This window comes from Oncorhynchus kisutch, linkage group LG18 (genome assembly GCF_002021735.2).
Source record: "Oncorhynchus kisutch isolate 150728-3 linkage group LG18, Okis_V2, whole genome shotgun sequence".
Lineage (NCBI taxonomy): Eukaryota > Metazoa > Chordata > Actinopteri > Salmoniformes > Salmonidae > Oncorhynchus > Oncorhynchus kisutch.
In genome coordinates, this window is record NC_034191.2 from 11,653,339 (window position 1) to 11,670,817 (window position 17,479).

Consider the following 17,479-nt stretch of genomic DNA (forward strand, 5'->3'; position numbering starts at 1 on the left):
TCAAACACACATACCCTACACACACACACAGATTATTACTCAAACACACATACACACACACATATACGCCACAGACACACACACCCACAGATGAATAGTTAAACACACACACTAAGAGAAACAAAGACAGACTCACTGTGAACTCTCCTGTGACGGCGTCGAAGCCCACATGGATGGTGTGTTCAAAGTCTGACGGAGAAGAGATCTCTGGTCTGTTGTCCTTATCACGATCCTTCTTCCTGCCTCCTGCCACACACACACACACACACACACACACACACACACACACACACACACACACACACACACACACACACACACACACACACTCTATAATTAATATACACACTCCTTAACACAGCTTAGACGTCTGTGTGGTTCTGTGTATGTGAGTGTGTGTGTGTGTTTGTGCTTGTGTCTGTGTGGCATCATCATCGGCATCGGTCGACAGCCATAAGCAAGTGTGTGTGCGTGTGTGTGTACCTTTCTCGGAGGCGAACATGGAGATGATTTTATTTCGTTTCTGTTTCTCCTCAGGAACAGAGGGGAGGGACCGAGAGTTGTAGTTGCCCGACACGGAGTCCTTGGCTCCGCCTCCTTGGCTGTTCATTCTGACAGGGGGGGCGGGGGGCTTGTCTTCACACACACCGCTGTCACACATCTACACACACACACACACACCTGGAGAGGGAGAGAGACACACACCGCTGTCAGAGAAAAAGAGAGACCTCTATCATGCCTTGACACACCGACACAAAGTGAGAAGGTGTGTGTTTGGCGTGTGTGTGTCCGTGTGTGTGTCTGCGTGTAAGAGGGAACAAAGAGTGGATGAGGAAGGTACATGTTATGTGTGGTTTCCTGGTGTGTGTGTGTGTGTGTGTGTGTGTGTGTGTGTGTGTGTGTGTGTGTGTAATGCATTGCAGAGCAGAAGGATGTTTTCGGCTCCAAATAAGGTAAAAGCTCCCGTCTGACACCTTTTCACCTGCACACCACAACCTCTTCCTCTCTCAGAGAAAAACGCGACAGAGTTCCCCTTCAAAAGGTATAAGGCACAGTGACATCATCACCATCAACAGGAAATAGCCTACATCTAGCTCACAGAGCTTTCATCACGTCCTGTCTCTGACCCTGCTGTGTGTGTGTTTCCGTCCGTCCAGGACAACTGCCTTTCGATTTCCAATGTTTTTCTCTCCCCTCCACTAAAAGGACACAGTCAACATTCCACACTGTCGGAAAGACACGCTAGCCTCCTTCTCTCTCTGTCTCTCTGTCTACAGCTTTGTATCCCCGATCAGACATCAACAACTACATTAGCTGTCCCCAGCCTCTCTCCGTTTCCTCACCCCTCTCCCTCCTACTTACCCTTTCTGTCCTCCTCCCCTGTGCTTTTCAGAAGAGTAGGTCAACAACGGCTTAACTTTAGCTTGTAATATCCGTGTGTGTACCTTATTACTCTCTCGGTCCTTGTCCCTGTCTATCTTGGTCTCTTTCTTTCTCTTTCCCCCCTCTCTCTATTCCTCTCTCTCCAGGACATGTTATAACAGGCAGTCTCATTCCACAGCGGTCTCAGACACAGCCAGTTCTATCATGCCCAGCAGTTCTTGCTCATCTCCATGGTTACGCCCTGCTCCAGCCCTGCACAGCCTAGCCTAGTAACGTGTAAGGCAGTGTGTGTTTGTGTGTGTCAGGATAATAATGGGTGCTATCCAGGCTGGGACTCGTTCCCTAGGAATTCCATAGCTCCAGGCCTGGGATTGGGTAAATCAGAGGCAGAGGCACTTCCCTTAGGCCACAGAAACAAATGAATATCAACATCATGCCCTCTGATAGGCTGCAGGGAATTATCACCATATTGCTTCGTCCCAGCCAATCTAATGTTTTTATATCCATAAGGGGGAGTGAACAAAAGCACACTTTGAACAAGTGCAGACTTCCAGGATAGGATAGGGAATCTGAACCCACCCTCTGTTTATACATTGTAGGTCTACTCTCTCCGTTACATTCTGCTCTCTCCGTTACATTCTGCTCTCTCCGTTACATTCTGCTCTCTCCATTACATTCTACTCTCTCCGTTACATTCTGCTCTCTCCGTTACATTCTACTCTCTCCGTTACATTCTGCTCTCTCCGTTACATTCTGCTCTCTCCGTTACATTCTGCTCTCTCCATTACATTCTGCTCTCTCTGTTACATTCTGCTCTCTCCATTACATTCTGCTCTCTCCTCTTTGTTTCTAGGGGAAACCCACTTCCTCATCTTGGAACTCCTAGAGGCCCTGAGGGTCACAAGGGCCAAACTGACTAATCAGACAGAAGCAGGAAGCAAACATAGTCAACGTTGTTTACAGGAAGTAGAGTGAAACAGCCTTTAGTGTTCAACGTCTATAAAAGGAAATAGCTGACTGCACAGGACACACACACAGACGCCTCCATGCCATGCTACACAGTGTAGACAATCCATTCATCCTGTATTCATTCATTCCAGCACACATCACACCTCAGAACACATGTCAGAATTCAACTTACAATGGTAAGCTAAATGTAATGCACACAGAGAGTGGCAGGCTACATGTGATGCACACAGACAGTGGCAGGCTACATGTGATGCACACAGAGAGTGGCAGGCTACATGTGATGCACACAGACAGTGGCAGGTTATATGTGATGCACACAGAGAGTGGCAGGCTATATGTGATGCACACAGAGAGTGGCAGGCTATATGTGATGCACACAGAGAGTGGCAGGCTACATGTGATGCACACAGACAGTGGCAGGCTACATGTGATGCACACAGAGAGTGGCAGGCTACATGTGATGCACACAGAGAGTGGCAGGCTACATGTGATGCACACAGAGAGTGGCAGGCTACATGTGATGCACACAGAGAGTGGCAGGCTACATGTGATGCACACAGACAGTGGCAGGCTACATGTGATGCACACAGAGAGTGGCAGGCTACATGTGATGCACACAGAGAGTGGCAGGCTACATGTGATGCACACAGAGAGTGGCAGGCTACATGTGATGCACACAGAGAGTGGCAGGCTACATGTGATGCACACAGAGAGTGGCAGGCTACATGTGATGCACACAGACAGTGGCAGGCTACATGTGATGCACACAGACAGTGGCAGGCTACATGTGATGCACACAGACAGTGGCAGGCTACATGTGATGCACACAGACAGTGGCAGGCTACATGTGATGCACACAGACAGTGGCAGGCTACATGTGATGCACACAGACAGTGGCAGGCTACATGTGATGCACACAGACAGTGGCAGGCTACATGTGATGCACACAGACAGTGGTACTGTAGGCTTACTGAAATAATACAAATAAGAAGAACTACAGTTGGATAACAACGTTAGTTGAGTTAGTAGCTGCCAAAACCCCATGCATCCATCTACTGACTGGTAATCAGTTGCCTTGGGCTTTGTACAGTATTTCAACTGTAATAACAGATGTATGTGAATGGTTGCAATATTCTACTAGGTTTTTAATAATATGTTTATAGCCAGGCTATATCTCCACTATAATAATATGTTTATAGCCAGGCTATATCTCCACTATAATAATATGTTTATAGCCAGGCTATATCTCCACTATAATAATATGTTTATAGCCAGGCTATATCTCCACTATAATAATAATATGTTTATAGCCAGGCTATATCTCCACTATAATAATAGGTTTATAGCCAGGCTATATAATAGGTGGGTGTGATATCTCCACTATAAAGTAGCTATATGGATGGGAGGCTGGGTGTAATATGTCCACTAGGCCTTAATGATAGGGTTACAGCCAGGGTATGATAGGTGGGTGTATGTCCACTATAAAAAATACGTTTCACATCTAGGCCTATGAGAATGGGTGCACTATATCCACTGTAATAAACGGTTTATAACCATGTGAAATGCAATATTATGTTACGTCCACTAGTGATTATCTGTAACTATCTAACAGAAGTCCAGTAGTACGGCTAGTTTAAGCAGATAGCTGGATAGCCTAGCCATGTTGTAATGTGCGCCTTTTACTCACCAGTAAGCTTAACTAGGAAGCAATATCTCGTCTCATGTAAAACTCCTGAAACCCCGCCCCTCCTCCTCTCTTTGTCTCCGCGGTACACCGATCTGGCGCTGTGATTTACTTAAGATTTGAGCTAATAGACTGTAGTCAGTTTAGCTAATAAACAGTTTTCACTTGTTTAGCTGTCCTCTTCTGGAATTGGGCCCCGAGGACCGGAGAAAAGCCAGGATGACAGGGCGGAAACGGAACGAACCACAGACCAAGCCCAGAGAGAACGGTACGCTCGATTTAGTTTCCGCGCCGGGTGAGCGGGGTTTTAACCGTGTGTTCGGTGGCTTTTCTCTGTCTGTACATTGATTTAGAAGATGTTCTGTTTTCACTTGTTTAGCTGTCTTCTTCTGAAATTGGGCCCGAGGACCGGAGAAAAGCCAGGACGACAGGGCGGAAACGGAACGAACCACAGACCAAGCCCAGGCAGAACGGTACACTCGATTTAGTTTCCACGCCGGCGCGCCGGGTGGGCGGGTTTTTAACACAGTGTGGTGTTGGCCTTTCTCTGTCTGTACATTGATTTAGAAAATGTTCTTTGCATTTTTCTGGCAATTTCCTATAAGAGCTTTAGAGCATCGAAATACACATATCCAATCTACAGACAACGTTGGAGTTAAACTCAAGTTTGTTGCTACCATTTCTTTATATCTAAAGTGCCAACAACATTCATAAAGCTAAACAGAGTAGGCCTGGGCCGAAAATAGTTGTATTTTGTAGTTCAGTAGAAAATAAAAACGTTTAAGATACTCTAGGTAGTCTAATATAGTTTATATAGAGTTTCAACTAAAAGCCAACTATATTGAACAACATTATAAATGTAAAATGTAACATGTAAAAAGTGTTGGTCCCATGTTTCATGAGCTGAAATAAAAGATCCTAGAAATGTTCCATATGCACAAAAAGCTTATTTCGCTCATTTTTTTTGGCACAAATTTGTTTACATCCCTGTTTGTGAGCATTTCTTCTTTGCCAAGATAATCCATCCACCTGGCAGGTGTGGCATATCAAGAAGCTGATTAAACAGCATGCACATTACACAGGTGCACCTTGTGCTGGGCACAAGAATAAAGGCCGCTCTAAATGTGCAATTTTGTCACACAACACCACAGACGTATCAAGTTTTGAGGGAACTTGCAATTGGAATGCTGACTGCAGGAATGTCCACCAGAGCTGTTACCAGGGAATTGAATGTTAATTTCTCTACCATAAGCCATCTTCAACGTCATTTTAGAGATTTTGGCAGTATGTCCAACCGGCCTCAAAACCGCAGACCACATGTAAACACGCCAGCCCAGGACCTCCACATCCGGCTACTTCACCTGCGGGATCGTCTGAGGGGGTGCTGAGGAGTATTTTTGTCTGTAATTGTAACGGTTTTCTTCCGTTGAAGGAGAGGAGGACCAAAATACAGCGTGGTTAGTGTTCAACATCTTTAATATAGACGATAAACGAGAACACTTACAAAATACAAAACAAAAAATGTGAAAACCGAAAACAGTCCTATCTGGTGCATAGACACAAAGACAGAAGACAACCACCCACAAAGTACCCACAGAATATGGCTGCCTAAATGTCTTCTGTCTTTGTGTCTATGCACCAGATAGGACTGTTTTCGGTTTTCACATTTGTTGTTTTGTAAGTGTTCTCGTTTATCGTCTATATTAAAGATGTTGAACACTAACCATAAATCAAATAAAATGTTATTGGTTGCATGCACATACAGTATTTAGCAGATGTTATTGCATATGGAGCTAAATGCTTGTTTTCCTATCTCCAACAGTGCAGTAATATCTAACAATAAACAACTAAATACTGTTAATGTAATTTAATTATGCCAATGTGCTTTCATTAATTGAAAACTCTTAATCTATTTTATGAGAATTTGTAAGATTCTTGTTTGCATAAAATAGACGCAGACCAGTCTTTCAATAATAGGTAACAGAATTTATTCTCGGAGCGCGCTGACACTTAACCATGAACAACAGTTTATATACAGATCATGACGTCATTTCATTGCTTTAACAGAATCCCCTCCTCTCGACCGGGACAAAGTGAGGTGAAAAGTTCATTCTAACTTACTAACACACTCCCAGGTAACTTTTGACGCCTCAACATTATCAATCACCACTGAGCTGACAGTTCTAATTAACAGAAAATTTAGGAATGCACTCACTGTCTTATCTAAAAACCCCAGAGCTAAGTTTCTGTAGGGTCAACCATAGGCTAACGACCTTAGCTGTTTTCACAGTCCACAACCCATTCGTTTCTTCCTAGTTGGAATGGTGTTCATTAACTTGAATTACTCCTTGTCCGTGTCTCACAATCCCTTCTTATGAACTCATATTGTTAATCAGATATAATAAAACAGAGTATAAGTTTTACTTAGTTACAGTTCCATTTAAAATGACTTGTTCAGTCATTTAATCATAATTTTACCAACAACACACAAATCTAAAAGTAAAAGAATGGAAATAAGAAATATAGCTAAGATCAGGGATATTGCCTCTGCAAATTGAAACAGGTCGGTATTGTGGTGAAATGTAAGAGGAAAGACGATGTAACTACTGTGATCTTGAAGAAATAGAGAATGAAACTAATTTTATCCTCTATTGCTCTTTCTACCACGAAATATGCTTTCTCTTATTCCAGAAATCACACCAGATATACCCTAGCATTATGTGGCTGAGCCATGAGGAGACAGAACACCAGATATACCCTAGCATTATGTGGCTGAGCCATGAGGAGACAGAACACCAGATATACCCTGGCATTATGTGGCTGAGCCATGAGGAGACAGAACACCAGATATACCCTGGCATTATGTGGCCTAGCCATGAGGAGACAGACCACCAGATATACCCTGGCATTATGTGGCTGAGCCATGAGGAGACAGAACACCAGATATACCCTGGCATTATGTGGCCTAGCCATGAGGAGACAGACCACCAGATATACTCTGGCATTATGTGGCTGAGCCATGAGGAGACAGACCACCAGATATACTCTGGCATTATGTGGCTGAGCCATGAGGAGACAGACCACCAGATATACTCTGGCATTATGTGGCTGAGCCATGAGGAGACAGACCACCAGATATACTCTGGCATTATGTGGCTGAGCCATGAGGAGACAGACAGATATCTGTAATCCGTAATGGGTCTGCGGTCAAACGACCACCCCTCATCACTGTCAAACGCTCCCTAAAACACTTCAGCGAGCAGGCCTTCCTAATCGACCTGGCTCGGGTATCCTGGAAGGATATTTACCACATTCTGTCAGTAGAAGAAACCTGGTTATTCTTTAAAAGTGCTTTCCTCACAATCTTAAATAAGCATGTCCCATTCAAAAAATGTAGAACCAGGAAAATATATAGCCCGTGGTTCACTCCAGACCTGACTGGCCCTTGACCAGCACAAAAACATCCTGTGGTGTACTGCATTAGCATCGAATAACCCCCGCGATAGGCAACTTTTCAAGGAAGTTTGTAGCTAATATACACAGGCAGTTAGGAAAGCAAAGGCTATCTTTTTCAAACAGAAATTTGCATCCTGCAGCACAAACTCCAACATTTTCTGGGACACTGTAAAGTCCATGGAGAATAAGAGCACCTCCTCCCAACTGCCCACTGCGCTGAGGCTAGGAAACACTGTCACCACCAATAAATCCACGATAAATGAGAATTTCAACAAGCATTTTTCTACGGCTGGCCATGCTTTCCACCAGGTCAACAGCCCTCCACCCCTCACATCTACTTGCCCAAGCCTCCCCATGTATCCTTCACCCAAATCCAGATAGCTGATGTTCTGAAAGAGCTGCAAAATCTGGACCCCTAAAATTGGCAGGACTAGACAATCTGGACCCTCTCTTTCTACAATTATCAGACGAAATTGTTGCAACTCCTATTACTAGCCTGTTTAACCTCTCGTATCATCTGAGATCCCCAAAGATTGGAAAGCTGCAGCGGTCATCCCCCTCTTCAAAGGGGGTGACACTCTAGACCCAAACTGCTGCAGACCTAAATCTATCCTACCCTGTCTTTCTAAGGTCTTTGAAAGCCAAGTTAACAAACAGATCACTGACCATTTTGAATCCCACCATACCTTCTCCGCTATGCAATCTCGTTTCCGAGCTGGTCATGGGTGCACCTCAGCCACGTTCAAGGTCCTAAACGATATCATAACCTCCATCGATAAGAAACAATACTGTGCAGCTGTTTTCATAGACCTGGCCAAGGCTTTCGACTCTGTCAATCACCACATTCTTATCGGCAGACTCAACAGCCTTGGTTTCTCAAATGACCGCCTCACTTGGTTCATCAACTACTTCTCAGACAGAGTTCAGTGTGTCAAATCGGAGGGCCTGTTGTCTGGACCTCTGGCAGTCTATGGGGGTGCCACAGGGTTAAATTCTCAGCCGACTCTTTTCTCTGTATACATCAATGATGTCGCTCTTGCTGCTGGTGATTCTCTGATCCACCTCTACGCAGACGAAAACATTCTGTATACTTCTGGCCCTTCTTTGGACACTGTGTTAACTAACCTCCAGACGAGCTTCAATGCCATACAACTCTCCTTCCGTGGCCTCCAACTGCTCTTAAATGCAAGTAAAACTAAATGCATGCTCTTCAACCGATCGCTACCAGCACTTGCCCGCCCGTCCAGTATCACTACTCTGGAAGGTTCTAACTTAGAATTTGTGGACATCTACAAATACCTAGGTGTCTGGTTAGACTGTAAACTCTCCTTCCAGACTCACATTAAGCATCTCCAATCCAAAATAAAATCTAGAATTGGCTTCCTATTTCGCAATAAAGCATCCTTCACTCATGCTGCCAGACATACCCTCGTAAAACTGACTATCCTACTGTCACGAGAATTATCTTCTCAATGTTCATAAACCCAATTCAATTAACTACTCAGCCTGAAACCCAGAATTTGTAAGAAACTGGTTGAAATTAATCAGACGGAGGCCCAGCTACGATAGTCAGTAAGTTTATTTACGAAAACGCCCTGCTCTGTTGTACAAGACAATTCATTTTATACTGGCTTCTCGCGCACACCCATTCACACGAACATACGCACACACATTCACACTAACATACGCACACACATTTCCTGCTACCCAGCCGACAAAGATTAGGGGATTCCGTACTCTGGAAAGTACTCTCAATGGCCCCAGTCAAGGTCGGCACTGAATCTTGCTCAGACAGAACGTTCTGGTCTGTTTTTAAGATACTATTATAGACATATTGCACAGACTATGGTTATACATAATTCTAATCAATTTCATACGATTATATGGCTTCAGGGTGGAATATTCTAGTCATTCATATAAATTCCATCAACACATCCACCCTTATTGACTAAAAATACTATATATACTATATGGAAATATTTATGGTATCCAAGAATAAATCAAACCAATACATGTATGTACATTCGATATTCATCAATGACTATTATAGGCCTATCCAATCATAACGCTTCCTGTTAGGATTTTTATTACAATCTTCATAAAAAAAACTGTCTCATCCAACATGGGCTCCTCGTAGAAGAAATGGAGCCATCTTCTAGGCCCGGAGGCCCGTATTCGTCATCACACTGGCCGGAGCGCAAAATCGGTCCGTACCTCACCACCTGTTGCGTCATTGACCTCTCCAGAGTCCTGGTAATCAAACCTCTCACACAGGGGCCAAACAACATCCACACAGAGCCAAGACACTCATACAGGTGAAAGTTGCGCACAACACAGTGATTGACATTTTTCCATTTCCCAAACACACTATCAAACCAATTTGTTAGAGCATTATCCACCCCAGAGTTCTCTGCTAATTTGTGAGCTAATGTGGTTAAACCAGCCAGGGACTTGGTCACTGATCCGTCTGGAGCTGTGTTATCGGGGATGAAAGTACAACATTCGGACTCGAATATCACACACACACACACACACACACACACACACACACACACACACACACACACACACACACACACACACACACACACACACACACACACACACACACACACACACACACACACCACCCTTTTCAGCCAGTAACATATCCAATGCTATTCTAATCTGCCACACCATCAAACTAGTTGCAGCTGTCTGTTCTGTCAACCCTTGTATCACATCTCTAGTATAGTTGACGAAATGCTGTTGGTTATAGTAGATATAATTAATACAATCTACATTCTTATTGAGAGTTGACCACCAGAAGATGCTTAATTCCAAGCCAGCCCTTATCTGATTTGTAGCTTTGAACTCATCAGGCACCCCCCTGGGAACTACAATGCTATCAATGTAAACTCTATTGTCAAAAGATCCTGACAGAGCACTCCTGTCTCTTCTACCTTGCCCTCGGTCTTTGTATTTGATACGGGTGAAGGGCATGCCCAACTGCACCTATACCGGTCCAATTTGTAGGCAGGTTGGGCCACAGCTTCATACCTCCACACAACCACCAGACATCCGCTCTAGGCCTTTTTTAGCTCACTAAAGTCCTCGGGACTCAACCACCCAGTCAGGTCCCTCATTGTCTTGTCGGGTGTAACATTCTCTGTCCTATTGCATGTTCTTACTTCCCCTACGTCCCATACGTGTGTGATGTCGCAAGCCATACAATAATAATGTCCTGTAACTGTGAAAGGGGGAAGTCTGGATGTAATGGGCACATGGGGATACCGATAATGCAGATCAATGCAACTGTCATTGTCTGGCTTCCCTGCCTTCATGAACAGCTTTAATTAACATAAAGGCCATTCCCCTGGGTGAATCAATTCCATCAAATTGAAAGGGAATGGTTGTCAATTGAGGTTTTGCTGTGGCGCAGGCATAACATTCTTCTTTCGCTACTGATCTGGCTGTATACTGAATCCATTCTAACCATAGGTTAGCTAGTTTCCACCTCAATCACTTCCTTAAGATCTATCGTCTGCACTATCCGCACCGGCCGTTGGCTCTGGACGACTCCACGGTCAGTGTCTGTTTTGCCAGTGGCTCTATCACCTGCGCTAACCTCTTCTAACCAGAATGGTACTATGGTGTCAACCAAAACCTGATCAAAACCAACATACCATAACCTGAGATCCTCTTCCTTTACGTTTTTAATGGTAATTCGTACCTTTACGCAATATTTCCCCTGCTCAGGAGTACAGTCAAAAACCCTCACCTTCACTACACTCCATCTTCTTCCATTCTGGGTATGTGGATTTATGTAGCCCTCTCTCTCGGTGTGAGCTATGACCTGTTTCCATGAACTACACAGGGACCTGCACAGATATCTTCCATAATGGCTCATAGTCCTAGACTGCCATGGAGTTAGAGAACCCATTTGGTCTACATCGAACTCCACTGAGACATCCTTCCCGATCTCCACTCTCACTTCCTGTTTACCCAGATCAAGTGATTCCTTATGCTTGGTTAATACAAAATCCTCATCGTCTAAACTATGGGTCAAGTTACCACCTTCTGCATTCTCGGATGGGTCATGGTGTAATAGGAATATGGCTCCCACAATAAGACAGCTCAGACCAATCAGCACTCCTGTAAAGCCCCACCCTTTCCCAGAGAACATATCATCAGCTAGAGGCCAGCCCATACTTTCACTTCTATGAACACGTCAGGGAATCTTCGTTAGAGGTAACCCCCGAACCCTTTTGGTATTCGGTTCTTCTCCTAACTCTGCGATTGTTCGACAATGTCAGTGTGTCTTACCCTCTTGCAATGTGTGATATGAACCCAGGTAGCTCTTTCAGCTATTTTCACAGCGAAGGCTGTCACCAGGAGTACTTGGTATGGCCCCTCCCAATGTGGCTGCTTCCAGTCCTTTTTCTTTAGTGAGTGGACCCAGACCCAGTCTCCTGGCCCAATCTTGTGGGTAATCTCCTTTTGTAGTTCTCCTGTAGAGCATAAAACCCTTGACATATGGGTTTGGTTAATGAAGAGTCTTCTCATGTGTTCTGCTAGTATATCTTCAACTTCTATGTCGACATGTTCTGGTCCCTAACTCTGGCCTTCTATTTGTGCTACCTGATTAGCTAAACTGTCATCCATTATTTAAAGAAATAGATCCTAGTAAACAAACTCCAGGGATAATATCTTGACCTAATATTTCAGTTACCATAATCGTATCCGCCAAGTAAGTTGGGAACTCCACAATTAATTTTTTAGTTCATAGTTTATTATCCAATAGGCCACAAAGTGTCCTATCCTATCCCCCTTTGATACATGGTTCTGCCCATGTATCAATATTGCCGCATATCTAAACAATGACTTAGGTAAGATTAGTAAATTATCCTTATGACTGACATTATCTCGTAGGAGCGCCCCTTTCATTCTCTACATGTCCAATTCTGGGGCGTTCGGTCATGGCTATCCTGCAACAATTCTCTGTCAAGTGTCCTATCCACTTCAAGAGCTATCTGTGCTGCTTTGTATGGTCTCAAATGTCTGTCTATGTAAACTAGAGGTTGTCCGATTAAATCGGAATGGACGATTAATTAGGGCCGATTTCAAGTTTTCATAACAATCGGAAATCGGTATTTTTGGTGCCCATTTGCCAATTTTTATTTTTTATATACCTTTATTTAACTAGGCAAGTCAGTTAAGAACACATTCTTATTTTCAATGACGGCCTAGAAGCGGTGGGTTAACTGCCTCGTCCAGGGGCAGAACGACAGATTTTCACCAGATTTTTGCAACCTTACAGTTAACTAGTCCAACGCAAAAATGACCTGCCTCTCTCTCGTTGCACTCCACAAGGAGACTGCCTGTTACGTAAATGCAGTAAGCCAAGGTAAGTTGCTAGCTAGCATTAAACGTATCTTATAAAAAACATTCAATCATCACCACTAGTTAACTAAACATGGTTGATGATATTACTAGATATTATCTAGCGTGTCCTGCGTTGCATATAATTTGATTGAGCATACAAGCTTACAATTATCTAAGTATCTGACTGAGCGGTGGTAAGCAGAAGCAGGCGCGTAAACATTCATTCAAACAGCACTTTAGTGCGTTTTGCCAGCAGCTCTTCGTTGTGCTTCAAGCATTGCACTGTTTATAACTTTAAGCCTATCAACTCCCGAGATGAGGCTGGTGTAACCGAAGTGAAATGGCTAGCTAGTTAGCGCGCGCTAATAGATTTTCAAACGTCACTCACTCTGAGCCTTCTAGTAGTTGTTCCCCTTGCTCTGCATGGGTAACACTGCTTCGATGGTGGCTGTTGTCGTTGTGTTGCTGGTTCGAGCCCAGGGAGGAGCGAGGAGAGGGACGGAAGCTATACTGTTACACTGGCAATACTAAAGTGCCTATAAGAACATCCAATAGTCAAAGGTTAATCAAATAAAAATGGTATAGAAGGAAATAGTCCTATAATTCCTATAATAACTACAACCTAAAACTTCTTACCTGGGAAAATTGAAGACGCATGTTAAAAGGAACCACCAGCTTTCATATGTTCTCATGTTCTGAGCAAGGAACTGAAACGTTAGCTTTCTTACATAGCACATATTGCACTTTTACTTTCTTCTCCAACACTTTGTTTTTGCATTATTTAAACCAAATTTAACATGTGTCATTATTTACTTGAGGCTAAATTGATTTTATTGATGTATTATATTAAGTTAAAATAAGTGTTCATTCAGTATTGTTGTAATTGTCAATAAATAAATAAAGATTGGCAGATTAATCTGTATCGGCTTTTGTGGTCCTCCAATAAATCGGTATCGGCATGAAAAATCATAATCGGTCGACCTCTAATATAAACAGTAACCTTTCTCTCCTTTCTTATTTCACAGGCACTAGTCAATGCTACTATTTCGGCTTGTTGTGCCAAATAATTTCTAGGCAATGGTTCAGTGTCAGGCCCCTTTTGTCTCCACTCAGTAATGGTTATCTACCCATTCTGTCCCCCCCCCCCCCCCCCTCCGTCTCCTCTCTGCTCCCAAACCATCAAGGTCTCAGCAGTGTGTGGAGGGCTTCTCCGTCGGCCCTTCCTCATATCTGTCTGTCGCTCTTTCTCATAACAGTCAGTATCAAATATGGGGTGTTTGACAAATATTTACTAAACGTCTCACTGTCTGAACTCATGGATTTTTTGAAAAATCACTTGTCTATGGTGGCCATAACTAAAGTAATTACATAGGTTGATTAAGGTTATGTTGATGTTCTCAATAATCCTGAATCGCCACAGATGTCATATATCCCTGTCTTGTTGGCCTGGATTAGGTTCTAAATACCTAACATGAGTCTACCATTAGTCCAAGGCTATGCCATTTCTTTCTTCTCCTTAGTTCAACTTCCAACCATGTCAAAGAACTATAAATTCATTCATAATTATCAATTACTCAATTTACCTTAAAATCAGTATCAGAGATGACCTTCAATTCATTATCCAAATGGCCCTCCCATAAGGCTGATCAGACCACAAAGGAAAGCCATGATAGAGGTCAAAGGTCATACCACCCTTTTACAGTCGTTTCTTACTATATTAGACAAATGAAAGAAAAACTATCAAACCTTTTCTACATATTGTATCCCAGGTTCCCAGAATATTCCCTTTATCAAAAGAATTCACGTGTTTAATTAAAACTACTTAACTAACTACTAATTAACTACTCAGCCTGAAACCCAAAATTTGTAATAAACTGGTTGAAATGAATCAGACGGAGGCCCAGCTACGATAGTCAGTAAGTTTATTTACGAAAGCGCCCTGCTCTGTTGTACAAGACAATTGATTTTATACTGGCTTCTCACGCACACCCATTCACACTAACATACGCACACACATAAAAATTCCATCAACACCTACCGATCCTCGACTTTGGCGATGTCATTTACAAAATAGCCTCCAACACTCTACTCAGCAAATTGGATGCAGTCTATCACAGTGCCATCCGTTTTGTCACCAAAGCCCCATTACTACCCACCGCTGCGATCTGTATGCTCTCGTTAGCTGGCCCTTGCCTCATATTCGTCGCCAAACCCACTGGCTCCAGGTCATCTACAAGTCTTTGCTAGGTAAAGCCCCGCCTTATCTCAGCTCACTGGTCACCATAGCAGCACCCACCCGTAGCACGGGCTCCAGCAGGTATATTTCACTGGTCAACCCCAAAGCCAGTTACTCTTTTGGCCGCCTTTCCTTCCAGTTCTCTGCTGCCAATGACTGGAACGAATTGCAAAAATCACTGAAACTGGAGACTCATCTCCTTCGCTAACTTTAAGCACCAGCTGTCAGAGCAGCTCACAGATCAAGGCACCTGTACATAGCCCATCTGTAAATAGCCCATCCAACTACCTCATCCCCATACTGTTATTTATTTATTTTTGCTCCTTTGCACCCCAGTATCTCTACTTGCACATTCATCTTCTGCACTTCTATCACTCGTGTTTATTTGCTAAATTGTAATTATTTCACCACTACGGTCTATTTATTGCCTTACCTCCCTAATCTTACCTCATTTGCACTCACTGTATATAGACCTTTTTTATATTGTGTTATTGACTGTATATTTTGTTTATTCCATGTGTAACTCTGAGTTGTTTCTGTTGCACTGCTTTACTTTATCTTGGCCAGGTCGCAGTTGTAATTGATAACTTGTTCTCAACTAGCCTACCTGGTTAAATAAAGGTGAAATAAAAATAAATTTAAAAAATGATATGGCTGAGCCATGAGGAGATAGACCACCAGATATACCCTGCCATTATGTGGCTGAGCCAAGAGGAGAAACTGAAATGTTTTTTGTCAATTGTGTTTTTCTGTTTCCGGAATATTTAGATAAAGCCTGGGATAAAATAAAAAGTCCTACCTTATAATTAAACTGTTTCTGTGGTAAATGGCACATATGTATATAGATTGTGTATAGGCTTATGTCTCCCATATGAATCTTCTCTTTGTGCTGGGTTCAAAAGGCTTCTGTTTCTTTTTTTCTGTATATGTTATGTATGTATGCATGCGTATATATACAGTGTGTATGTATATTATTTTCCTGCTCTAGGGATATAATTATTGTTTGGATAACGTTAATTACCATTATGTACTGATTTTTACCTTGCATTTTTTTCACTCTTTATGCAATGTGCAATGCAGAGAACACCGGAAGAAGAATTATCATTTAATTACCACAGTGAATTATTGTAATGTTTGATTATGTGTCAATTAATCCCATAAGGAATTGGTTGCCAATTGCCGATTTGACACAACAGCAATTTTTTTTTTAAAATTAATTTAATTAATTAATTAATATAGAAATATTAGGACTATCAGTGTCGGAGTCCGGAGTATATATAGAGATATATACCTCGGACTCTGACATTGCTCATCCTAATATTTGTATATTTCTTAATATACACTACCGCTCTAAAGTTTGGGGTCACTTAGAAATATCCTTGTTTTTGAAAGAAAACTCATTTTTTGTCCATTAAAATAACATCAAATTGATCAGAAGTACAGTGTAGACATTGTTAATGTTGTAAATGACTGTTGTAGCTGGAAACGGCTGATTTTTAATGGAATATCTACATAGGCGTACAGAGGCCCATTATCAGCAACCATCACTCCTGTGTTCAATGGCACGTTGTGTTAGCCTTTTAAAAGGCTAATTGATCATTAGAAAACCCTTTTGCAATTATGTTAGCACAGCTGAAAACTGTTGTGATGGTTAAATAAGCAATAAAACTTTAGACTAGTTGAGTATCTGGACAATATATATATATCAATACAAAATATATTTTATATTTGAGATTCTTCAAAGTAGCCACCCTTTGCCTTGACAGCTTTGCACACTCTTGGCATTCTCTCAACCAGCTTCACCTGGAAACAGTCTTGAAGGAGTTCCCACATATGCTGAGCACTTGTTGGCTGCTTTTCCTTCACTCTGTGGTCCAACTCACCCCAAACCATCTCAATTGGATTAAGGTTGGGTGATTGTGGAGGCCAGATCATCTGATACAGCATAAGACAGATTTCCACCTAATGTCCATTGCTCATGTTTCCTGGCCTAAGCAAGTCTCTTATTATTATTGGTGTCCTTTAGTAGTGGTTTCTTTGCAGTAATTAAAGCATGAAGTCCTGATTCACACAGTCTCTTATGAACAGTGGATGTTGAGATGTGTCTGAAGCATTTATTTGGGCTGCAATTTCTGAGGCTGGTAACTCCAACAAACTTAACCTCTGTAGCAGAGGTAACTCTGGGTCTTCCTTTCCTGTGGCTGTCCTCATGAGAGCCAGTTTCATCATAGCGCTTGATGGTTTTTGCAACTCCACTTGAAGAAACTTTCAAAGTTCAGTATTGACTGAACTTTGTGTCTTAAAGTAATGATGGACTGTCATTTCTCTTTGCTTATTTGAGCTGTTCTTGCCATAATATGGACTTGGACATTTACCAAATAGGGCTA

At 42.6% G+C, this 17,479-nt stretch overlaps 1 protein-coding gene and 1 long non-coding RNA gene across 2 annotated transcripts in view; one reads left to right on the top strand and one right to left on the bottom strand.

The window, feature by feature from the left end:
• The window catches only part of LOC109884501 (serine/threonine-protein kinase PAK 2), a 13,987-nt gene extending 9,757 nt beyond the window's left edge, over nucleotides 1-4,230 (bottom strand). The window contains exons 1-3 of the mRNA XM_031795524.1: nucleotides 4,040-4,230; nucleotides 484-681; nucleotides 137-246 (exon numbers count right to left, since the gene is read on the bottom strand). Of these exons, the coding sequence (XP_031651384.1) occupies nucleotides 137-246; nucleotides 484-661 (288 nt within the window). The 5' untranslated portion in view covers nucleotides 662-681; nucleotides 4,040-4,230. The remainder of the gene's footprint in view (nucleotides 1-136; nucleotides 247-483; nucleotides 682-4,039) is intronic.
• Nucleotides 4,189-4,963, top strand: LOC116354740 (uncharacterized). Its single transcript, XR_004203936.1, has 2 exons — nucleotides 4,189-4,304; nucleotides 4,416-4,963. It is a non-coding gene; the product is annotated as an uncharacterized LOC116354740 (long non-coding RNA).
• The last annotated feature ends 12,516 nt before the right edge of the window (nucleotides 4,964-17,479 follow it).